This window comes from Danio rerio, chromosome 15 (assembly GCF_049306965.1).
Source record: "Danio rerio strain Tuebingen ecotype United States chromosome 15, GRCz12tu, whole genome shotgun sequence".
Lineage (NCBI taxonomy): Eukaryota > Metazoa > Chordata > Actinopteri > Cypriniformes > Danionidae > Danio > Danio rerio.
In genome coordinates, this window is record NC_133190.1 from 2995806 (window position 1) to 3008121 (window position 12316).

The window sequence follows — 12316 nt, forward strand, 5'->3', positions numbered from 1 at the left end:
ATCAACCCATCATATGGTAAAAAAACTCCAAAACCTAAAGTTAATGGCAAAATATGCACTGTTTATGTGCCTCCAGGTACAGGGTTGGAAATAGCTGGTTTACAGAACAAACCACTGTTGTCCAATGACTTGCCTAATTAACCTACAGTAGGTAAACTAATTAACCTAGTAAGCCTTTAAATTGCACTTTAAGCTGAACAGTGTGAGCTGGTTGTACTAAATACCGATAAGCAAATTGTACTAGAATGTATGAATGAGATCGAATAAAATACAAGTTAGTCACTGATCAAAAAGTTTTGAATTGGCGTAAGATAATTAATGCATTAGTTAACATGAACTAAATGCCGAGTTCAGACTGCAGGATTTTCAAAGTCGTCGTGTCACAGATGTTTTCACACTGCATGATTATCTGCGCTAGCGTTTCATCGCTGCTTTGTTTACACTGCAAGATGGATCGGCGACATGGACATTCACATTGCATGACTTTACTATAGGAAGAATCGCCGACAACTTCGTCCAAACTACGTCTCACAGCCAAAAACACGTAGTATATCTTTTGTTATTAACTACATAATGAGAGAGAAGCCTTTAATGGGGTAGAACATGTACATGTTTGCTCACCTGGGTTTAAAGGGAATTAGCCATTTCTCCTCAACATTAATAATAAACTAATTTCTTTCTGTATGAAACGTCAAACAGACACGGGTGCTCCTGAGTCCTGTCAAACCTCCACTAGTTTTTCCTCCATTTCGTGGGTCCAAATAAACCGAAAAAGAGCGCTTTTAACTTCCCCCAGCCTCCCGCTGGCCTGCAGCAGGTATACAAACACGCACACACAAGTGAAAGCCGCTCTCTCATTGGCTGTAGGCGATCGCTGATGTTATTTTCAGTCAAAACTCAATTCACACGGCATGATTTGAATCGCCGACAGCTCCAGATATTCAGCACGCCAAATATCTCACAGGCATCGGCGACTCATCGGCGATTCTCTCAGATCGCGTCTTTGATTGTTCATACTGCGTGATTGTCACTCACGTGCACGAGCAGCGATTTGCCTGTGATTTCAGGCATTTGTCGGCGATTTCTCAAAACCTGTCGGCGAGCCAAAATCGGGGCTAAAATCACGCAGTCTGAACTAGGCATAATGGTGAACAATGACCAGGGCCAGACGGAATCTGCGGATGTTCTTTGCTATTTCTGCTGAGAATTTCGGTAAAAATCTGTGGATTTCTGCTGAGTTATTTTGGGAGTATCCAGCGGAGTATCATAACTAAAACCTTAACATATGAAATAAAAAGTATAATAAATTACTGAATAAAAACAGAATAAATTTAGATTTACACACATTTACTCAAGTAAATAAACAGAATTAATGATGGGCTAAAAATCTGCAGAAATCTGCGGAATTCTGCGCGCGCAGATTCCGTGTGGGCCTAACAATGACTTACAGGGAAACTATTATATAAGAGGTTAAACAGTTGAGTGGTAACAGTGTGTGAATATAACCAGGCTCTAATGGTGAAAATGTATTTCATTTTTGTATAATCAGACTTGATAAAAACAGTCTGCAGTAACACTTTGATTGGCGTTCTCCTTTTGTACATGCCATCAGAGTGAAAAAGCCCCACCCACTAGTGACCATCTCTCCCTCATTAGCATAGACAGTCCTGAGTAAGAAGCAGCCGTCAGCCGTTAAGAGCTTGTTAGTGTTGAATCTGCCACTATGCTGATACATAGGCATTTGTAGCTCCACCCTCTTTTGAAAACAACAGTCTCATTTGAATTTAAAGTGACAGTCATATATATATATATACACATACATACATACATACATACATACATACATACATACATACAGTTGAAGTCAGAATTATTAGCCCCCTTTTTTCATCTTTTTAAAATATTTTCCAAACCATGTATAACAGAGCAAGGAAATTTTCACAGTATGTCTGATAATATTTTTTCTTCTGGAAAAAGTTTATTTTGTTTTATTTTGGCTAGAATAAAAGCAGTTTTTAATTTTTTTAACACCATTTTAGGGACAAAATTATTAGCCCCTTTAACTATATTTTTTCATTATCGTATCATATTTTAATTTCCATATCATTATACAATAACTTGCCTAATTACCCTAAACTGTCTAGTTAACCTAGTTAAGCCTTTAAATGTCACTTAAGCTGTATAGAAGTGTCTTGAAAAGGGTGATGCAGTGGCGCAGTAGGTAGTGCTGTCGCCTCACAGCAAGAAGGTCGCTGGTTCGAACATCGGCTCAGTTGGCATTTCTGTGTGGAGTTTGCATGTTCTCCCAGCGTTCGCGTGGGTTTTCTCCGGGTGCTCTGGTTTCCCCCACAGTCCAAAGACATGCGGTACAGGTGAATTGGGTAGGCTAAATTGTCCGTAGTGAATGAGTGTATGAGTGTGACAGGTCGGCGGGAAGGTGTAAAAAAAAAAAAGTCGATATCATATGGAAAAGTCTAAAAATGGAGGACTTGTTCCAAAAAGGGCCGACCCCGCAATCACACGGGACTAAGGCCAAAGAAGAAGAAGAAGAAGAAGAAGTGTCTTAAAAAGATCTAGTAAAATATTATTTACTGTCATCATGGCAAAGAGAAAATAAATCAGTTATTAGTGATGAGTTATTGACACTATAATGTTTAGAAATGTGTTGAAAAAATCTCTCTTAGTTAAACATAAAATCGAAGAAAAAATAAACAAGCAGTCTAATAATTCAGAGGGGCTAATAATATATATACAGACTTCAACTGTGTGTGTGTGTATATATATATATGTATATATATATATATATATATATATATATATATATATATATTTATTTATATTAATTAGTTAAAACATTAATTTTCAACTTTTTAAATTGACAATTAACATTAGTGTGAAGTAAAATATTTTAAAATACAGGCTAAATCACATGCTCATTTGCAGTATTTAAAATGTTTCATTACATCTAAAACAATTAAAAATAACATGCACATACTTTAAGCACACTCAAATTGGCACCTTGTTCTTATACAACGTACACATAAAACATACTTTAAGAATAAAAGTAGTGCGTTTTCTGTAAATAAATTAAAATGCATGAATAGTATGCTCGAGTTCCAGTATATTTTTTAAAAGTGCAATTACGCTTTTTTTTTTTTACCAATGTACTTGTAGTATACGTTATTATAAATACATTGAAATGCAAACCAACACATTTGGTTCGCCGGCAGCTAGCTCTCTGCAACTCTCACATGGTCGCCCACTGAAGCTAAGCAGGGCAGTACCTGGATGGGAGACCACATGGGACAGCTAGGTTGCTGCCGGAAGTGGAGTTAGTGAGTCCAGCAGGGGTCGCTCAACCAGCGGTCTGTGTGAGTCCTAATGCCCCAGTATAGTGATGGGGACTTTATACTGCTCAGTGAGCGCCGTCTTTCAGATGAGACGTTAAACTGAGGTCCTGACTCTCTGTGGTCATCAAAAATCCCAGGATGTCCTTTAAAAAAAGAGTAGGGGTTTAACCCTGGCATCCTGGGCAAATCTGCCCACTGGCCTCTGTCCATCATGGCCTCCTAACCATCCCCATATCATAATTGGCTTCATCACTGTCTCCTCTCAACCAATCAGCTAGTGTGTGGTGTGCGGTCTGGCGCAAAATAGCTGCCGCCGTGTCATCCAGGTGAATGCTGCACACTGGTGGTGGATGAGGAGAGTAAAGCGCTTTGAGTGCCCAGAAAAGAGCTATATAAATGTAAGAAATTTATTATTATTATTATTATTTAGAATGCACTTTAAATAAGTTATTTGTGATAATTGTGCTTTAAACATACTATCTACATTTCAAGCACATTTGTAACATATTTAAGAGCATTATTTTTTTTACCTGGGAAGCCTGTTTTAGAGCATCAAACCGGAAACCTTGCATGTTATTGATGTTTGGTGTTAGTTAAAATATTAATATACAGTTGACGTCAGAATTATTTGCCCTCCTGCTCATTTTTTTTCCCAATTTCTGTTTAAAGATTTCTTCAGCACATTTCTAAACATAATAGTCTTAATAACTCCTTACTAATAACTGATTTATTTTATATTTGCCATGATGACAGCACATAATATTTAACTAGATATTTTTCAAGACACTAGTATTCAGCTAAAAGTGACATTTAAAGGTTTCACTAGGTTAATTAGGCAAGGTAAGTCATTGTATAATGATGGTTTGTTCTGGAAAAAAATGCTTAAGTGGGCTAATAATATTGACCATATAATGGTTTTTAAAAAGTTAAAGATTAGCCGAAATAAAACAAATAAGACTTTCTCCAGAAGAAAAAATATTATAGGAAATACTGTGAAAATTTCCTTGCTCTGTTGAACGTCATTTGGGAAATATTTAAAAAAGAAATTCACAGGCAGGCGAATAATTCTGACTTCAACAGTATATTTAGTTAACGCAGATTAACTAATGCTTAACACATGTGTTGCTCACTGCTAATTAGTCAATTAACTAGCATTAACTAACACAACACTGAAGTGCAACCACGTTAACTTACAAATACACTCTTATACTGTTTATATTAAAGGGACAGTTCACCCAAAAATCAATGTTAACTTGATATAACTGATGTTATATATGTATAACTGTTATATATGTTTTATGAGTTTCTTTCTTCTGTTAAACACAAAAGAAGATGCTTTGAAGAATGCTGAAAACCGGTAACCATTGACTTCCATAGTGTTTGTTTTCATGGAAGTCCATCAGCATTCTTCTAAATATCTTCTTCAGTGATCAACAGAAGAAAGACAGACATAAAGATATTGGAAAACACTTGAGGGAGAGGAAACTGCGAGTAAATGTTCATTTTTGGGTGAACTATGCCTTTAACAATTACATCTTAACACAGATTATATCCTATAAGTGCTGCGCATGCCAAATTAGCCGAATCAACCAAATAAAAAACACAAGAGTCTAGAAAAAGCCTAAATAGCGATCTATATACCTGTACCGGAGAGAAGAAGAAGAGGGAGAAACGGCAGCCCTTCTGGCCCATGACTGACCTCAGTTCAGCTCAGCTCAGCTTCTGCTAAATCTCTTATATCTCATTACTCTTCTGGGCTGAGCCAATGAGGAGATGCTGAGGCCTGAACACCAATCACATGACATGAGGAGAGCGCTGCAATACTGCATCTCCACCAGCAGGCGGCGGCAGAGTTTGACTACTGTTTATTTGAAATAGTCATCTGCAGTCTGCATTATGTACTGTACACTGCATGCACTGTGTACTGTAGACAAGATAGACAAGGTCATGCGCACACTCGTACAGTTCACACATTTTGGCTGTTGGGTGAAATCATTTGGACTCTAGAAAAATGATTTAAAGATGATTTATTAATCAAGTTTATTGTATATATATGTGTGTGTTTGTGTGTGTGTGTGTGTGTGTGTGTGTGTGTGTGTGTGTGTGTGTGGTATTTTTATTGAAATAACTTAATATCCTGAAATAACTAAAATTATAATTATAAAACAAATCACAAACATTAAAATATGATAAACTTTTTATTGAAATGATAATAGCCCACGGTTGGACGAAACCTGCAAAAACAATAAATAAATAAATAAATAAATAAATGTGCAAATAAATAAATAAATGAGTAAACAGATCCATATATTCAAGCATAAATCAATTAATCAATAAATTGAAACTCAAATAAATTAATAAATATATATAAAAATCGACAAATTCCTGAAAAAAATAAATATAGATAATTAATAATAATAATTTTAATAATAAAAAAAATAATAATTAATAGTGCGGACAGGTAAATAATTAAATAATTTACACAAATGTTGGGGGAATAAGAAAATGCGAAACTGAAGAAAACCTTTATTCATTTCTTGAACGCATTTACTTTTCCTCAGATCAACATGCTAATGAAAGGGTCTCTATCAATCATCAGAAATGTAATGCTAATTTTTTTTTAAGTTCAACCAATGATGAAATAAAGACCGCCTTCAGATGATTAGCATGTTGAGCTAATGTAAATATGGTTTAGCAACTAAGTTAAAAATTAAACAAACATTTAAAAATCAATTTTCAGTTTAGCATTTTCTTATTCCCCAACAATCGTGTAATTTATTTCATTATTTATCTACTCACATTTTTTTATTATTTATATACTCATTTATGCAGAAATTTGTTGATTTTAATATATATTTGTTTGTGTATTTATTTATTTATTTATTTATTGTTTTATGTATGCAGGACTTTTTAGATTTATTTACTCATTTATTTATCAATTTGTGTATTTATTTATTCCTTGTTTTCGCAGGTTTTGTCCTCCATAATAGCCCTGGATACTTATAATTCAATCGAATCAATAATAATAATAATAATAATAATAATAATAATAATAATAATAATAATAATAATAATAATAAATATACAATAATAGTGATCATAACAATAATAAACAATGATAATAAAAATAACAATAACAAAAAATAATGATAATAAATAAATAAATAAATAAAAATGACAATTAAAATAATAATAATAGTAATAATAAATAATAATAATATTTTTAAATAAACAGCAATAATAATAATAACAATAATAAATAATGATAATAATAACAACAATAAAAAAAAAAAAATAATAATAATAATAATAATAATAAATAATAATAATAATAATAATAATAAATTAGTTAATAAAAATAAATATTAATAAAATAATAATAATAATATTAAGAATGTTGTAAGCAATTTACAAGTAATAACATTTAAATGATAAGAAACATAAAAATATTATATATTATTTATGTTATGTAGTTATACACAATAAAATGCCACATATATGCTATATATAATACTATAATTTATATATTTGAGTATATATTCAATAATTTTCGTTTCGGCTTAGGGGGCGCCACAGTGGAATGAACCGCCAACTTATCCAGCATATGTTTTACGTAGCGGATGCCCTTCCAGCTGCAACCCAGTACTGGGGAACACTCACACACACTCATTCACACACATAAACTACAGACAATTTAGCTCACCCAATCCACCTAAAGCGCATGTGTTTGGACTTTTGGGGGAAACCGGAGCACCCGGAGGAAACCCACGCAAACACAGAGAGAACATGCAAACTCCATGTGAGGCGCCAGCGCTACCCACTGCACCATCAAGTAGATACAGAGAGAATAAATATTAATATAATTGTACTTTAAATTAAATTAACTTTTTATTGAACAGATTATCATAGTATAACTAGACTTCTTGAAATAATTAAAATTACGTCTATTAAAACTGCACAGACATACAAAAATTATACTGCTTTTAAAATGTATTAATAACTCAACATGTTTAAATGAAACAAATTTAAACTATTAATCCAAATCCCCATAGTATCTCGATACTAAAATAGCACAGATATGCATAAAATAAATATAGTGCATAAATAAACATATGATGACAATATGCCACATTTGTAGTCTATGTACTGATGTACCTATGTAGTAACATACTTTCAACACTAGAGGCCAGGACAGCTTCAGAGAGATTATACACCTTGTTTTGTGTCAAAAGATTTACAAAAAAAGTGTACCAGTTCCCTTCATGTTACATGCGGTTACTTTAAACTGCACACATCTGAGCAAACAGATTCATCAAGCTGATTTCCTGTTTCCTGAATAAACACTCGCTTCCGAAACGATACATGAAACTGATAAGCAGCCACAGAATGAAGACGACAGCTTTCAGATGACTCATCAATGACTATGAGTTTGTGTGAAATGAATAACAGATCTGACCTGTAGTTTCTCTATGAGCGGTGAACTCTTCATCTTGATCTTGGCAGGATGAGGACAAACAGACGACTTCTGAAACGGAAAATATATATATTTTTAATGAGAACAAATTCATTATAAAACTTGATTTGAGGCAAAACAAGTTAGGAATAAAGTACATCAATAAAGTGCATGTTCTCCCTGCGTTCGAATGGGTTTACTCTGGGTGCTCCGGTTTCCCCCACAGTCCAAAGACATGTGGTACAGGTGAATTGGGTAGGCTAAATTGTCCGTAGTGAATGAGTGTGTATGGATGTTTCCCAAAGATGGGTTGCAGCTGGAAAGACATCCGCTGCGTAAAACATGTGCTGGATAAGTTGGCGGTTCATTCCGCTGTGGCGACACCGGATTAATAAAGGGACTAAGCCGACTAGAAAATGAATGAACGAATGTTCTCGTATGATTTCCAATTAGCCACTGAAGTGACAAAAAGTAAAAGAGTTAAATGTCGTAGTAAGATCTTGCTGGAAATACACAGTGCATGCTCACCTCTTCAAGTTCTTCATCTCTTTGGTCATTAATGGCCAGTGAACATGGGGGTCTCCTCATAGACTTCACCTGCAGAGTGGATACATAAACTATTAGTGTTCATGCGCTGACATTATGGAGATGCTCAGATGTAAACAACCGCACGCAACAGAAATAATGTCCAGTATAGAATATAAAGTCCTGCTGCAGTGGAGACAGAATGAATATTGTGTCAGACTCCATCATGAGCTTGGAGGACTTCATCCATACATCTCTGACATGACTCAAATCACTGATTAATAAAGTCATCTGGAATGGCAAAGAAAGCGTTCATGCAGGACTCCCAGAGTTCATTAAGATCCTTTGTGTTCATCTTCAACGCCTCCTTCATCTTACCCTAGACATGCTCAATAATGTTCATGTCTGGTGACTGGGCTGGCCAATCCTGGAGCACCCTTTGCTTTCAGGAGCTTTGATGTGGAGGCTGAAGTATGAGAAGGAGCGCTATCCTGCTGGAGAATTGTCCCTCTGATGTGGTTTGTAATGTATAATGGGCAGCACAAATGTCTTGATACCTCAGGCTGTTGATGTTGATCATCCACTCCGCAGATCTCTTGCACGGCCCCATACTGAATGTAACCCAAACCATGATTTTTCCTTCACCAAACTTGACTAATTTCTATGAAAGTCTTGGGTACATGCAGGTTCCAGTGGGTCTTCTGCAGTATTAGTGATGATTGGGATGCAGATCAACAGATGATCCATCAGAAAAATCCACCTTCTGCCACTTTTCCAAGTCAAGTTATTTGTTGCCCATACAATTGGCATCCACGACAAGGCTTTTGTCAGGTAGTGTATGCTGTCTAAACCATGGAAAAGTGTGTGTAAGCTGTTAAATCAAATATAGAAGGATTTAAAAAGAGAAAAAATGTGTATTATTCTAACAAACTGATATTGTAGTCAGTAGCTGGCAGTTTACAACATTCTTCAAAATATTCAAGCAATAAACACAAACAGGAACAAGTGGAAACACCCGATAACAGAAATGTAATATTTGGGGTGATCTCTTTAACAACACAATGCAAAAAAAACAATAAACTTAATTGACAAAATATTCAGAATTCATAAAAAAAACTGCTGCAAACAGAAAACCTGTTTTATCAATTGTAGTCTCTCAATTAGTCAAGCTTACAACGATGCATATTGTTGTTTCTAAAAAACAAAACTCCTCCGTGAAGAGAATCAAGTATCATTTGAATGACTATCAACCAATCAGAAAGAAGCAGAATTGCGTCAGATGTTCCACTACCTCCTTGTTTCCTGGCATTGGCAGCGCATGAGCTTTGAGTTTTCCAGCCAACTGGGCCACCGACGTCTTGACTGGAGCTTCCTCCTGAAACAAACACAAACTCAGTCTCAACCAAATGATTTTCTAGTCCACACGATCAAGGGTGTTTTCACTATATTTTTTTTCTACACAGGTTGGCCGTTTGTCTACCCGAACACTGTCAGGTGACTAAAGATGGTCAAAAACGCCAAGCTGACAGAAACAAAACTAGCTGAGTGGAGTATACACTAACCTGCGCATTATTCAGTCACAAGATGGCACCAAACAGTCAAAAACGCGAAGCTGTCAGAAACTAAACTGGCTGAGTGGAGTATACACTAACCTGCGCATTATTCAGTCACAAGATGGCGCCAAACAGTCAAAAACGCGAAGCTGACAGAAACTAAACTGGCTGAGTGGAGTATAAACTAACCTGCGCATTATTCAGTCACAAGATGGCACCAAACAGTCAAAAACGCGAAGCTGTCAGAAACTAAACTGGCTGAGTGGAGTATACACTAACCTGCGCATTATTCAGTCACAAGATGGCGCCAAACAGTCAAAAACGCGAAGCTGACAGAAACTAAACTGGCTGAGTGGAGTATACACTAACCTGCGCATTATTCAGTCACAAGATGGTGCCAAACAGTCAAAAACGCCAAGCTGACAGAAACAAAACTGGCTGAATGGAGTATAAACTAACCTGCGCATTATTCAGTCACAAGATGGCGCCAAACAGTCAAAAATGCCAAGCTGTCAGAAACTAAACTGGCTAAATGGAGTATAAACTAACCTGCGCATTATTCAGTCACAAGATGGCGCCAAACAGTCAAAAACGCGAAGCTGACAGAAACTAAACTGGCTGAATGGAGTATAAACTAACCTGTGCATTATTCAGTCACAAGATGGCGCCAAACAGTCAAAAACGTCAAGCTGTCAGAAACTAAACTGGCTGAATGGAGTATACACTAAGCTGCATATTATTCAGTCACAAGATGGCGCCAAACAGTCAAAAACGCGAAGCTGTCAGAAACTAAACTGGCTAAATGGAGTATAAACTAACCTGCGTATTATTCAGTCACAAGATGGCGCCAAACAGTCAAAAACGCCAAGCTGACAGAAACTAAACTGGCTGAGTGGAGTATACACTAACCTGCGCATTATTCAGTCACAAGATGGCGCCAAACAGTCAAAAACGCGAAGCTGACAGAAACTAAACTGGCTGAGTGGAGTATACACTAACCTGCGCATTATTCAGTCACAAGATGGTGCCAAACAGTCAAAAACGCCAAGCTGACAGAAACAAAACTGGCTGAATGGAGTATAAACTAACCTGCGCATTATTCAGTCACAAGATGGCGCCAAACAGTCAAAAATGCCAAGCTGTCAGAAACTAAACTGGCTAAATGGAGTATAAACTAACCTGCGCATTATTCAGTCACAAGATGGCGCCAAACAGTCAAAAACGCGAAGCTGACAGAAACTAAACTGGCTGAATGGAGTATAAACTAACCTGTGCATTATTCAGTCACAAGATGGCGCCAAACAGTCAAAAACGTCAAGCTGTCAGAAACTAAACTGGCTGAATGGAGTATACACTAAGCTGCATATTATTCAGTCACAAGATGGCGCCAAACAGTCAAAAACGCGAAGCTGTCAGAAACTAAACTGGCTAAATGGAGTATAAACTAACCTGCGTATTATTCAGTCACAAGATGGCGCCAAACAGTCAAAAACGCCAAGCTGACAGAAACTAAACTGGGTGAGTGGAGTATAAACTAACCTGCGCATTATTCAGTCACAAGATGGCGTCAAACAGTCAAAAACGCGAAGCTGTCAGAAACTAAACTGGCTAAATGGAGTATAAACTAACCTGCGTATTATTCAGTCACAAGATGGCACCAAACAGTCAAAAACGCGAAGCTGTCAGAAACTAAACTGGCTGAGTGGAGTATACACTAACCTGCGCATTATTCAGTCACAAGATGGCGCCAAACAGTCAAAAACGCGAAGCTGACAGAAACTAAACTGGCTGAGTGGAGTATACACTAACCTGCGCATTATTCAGTCACAAGATGGTGCCAAACAGTCAAAAACGCCAAGCTGACAGAAACTAAACTGGCTGAATGGAGTATAAACTAACCTGCGCATTATTCAGTCACAAGATGGCGCCAAACAGTCAAAAATGCCAAGCTGTCAGAAACTAAACTGGCTAAATGGAGTATAAACTAACCTGCGCATTATTCAGTCACAAGATGGCGCCAAACAGTCAAAAACGCGAAGCTGACAGAAACTAAACTGGCTGAATGGAGTATAAACTAACCTGTGCATTATTCAGTCACAAGATGGCGCCAAACAGTCAAAAACGTCAAGCTGTCAGAAACTAAACTGGCTGAATGGAGTATACACTAAGCTGCGTATTATTCAGTCACAAGATGGCGCCAAACAGTCAAAAACGCGAAGCTGTCAGAAACTAAACTGGCTAAATGGAGTATAAACTAACCTGCGTATTATTCAGTCACAAGATGGCGCCAAACAGTCAAAAACGCCAAGCTGACAGAAACTAAACTGGGTGAGTGGAGTATAAACTAACCTGCGCATTATTCAGTCACAAGATGGCGTCAAACAGTCAAAAACGCGAAGCTGTCAGAAACTAAACTGGGTGAGTGGAGTATAAAC

At 36.6% G+C, this 12316-nt stretch overlaps 1 protein-coding gene across 3 annotated transcripts in view; it reads right to left on the reverse strand.

Moving 5' to 3' along the window:
* Window positions 1-12316, reverse strand: part of zgc:153184 — a 45685-nt gene that overhangs the window by 12517 nt on the left and 20852 nt on the right. For 2 of the 3 annotated variants that reach the window (XM_073923278.1, NM_001045369.1), the window contains 3 exon segments: window positions 9620-9703; window positions 8332-8400; window positions 7807-7875 (listed from right to left, as the gene is read on the reverse strand). In XM_073923278.1, coding sequence (XP_073779379.1) covers window positions 7807-7875; window positions 8332-8400; window positions 9620-9637 — 156 coding nt within the window. In that variant the 5' untranslated portion in view covers window positions 9638-9703. 3 annotated transcript variants of the gene reach the window in all.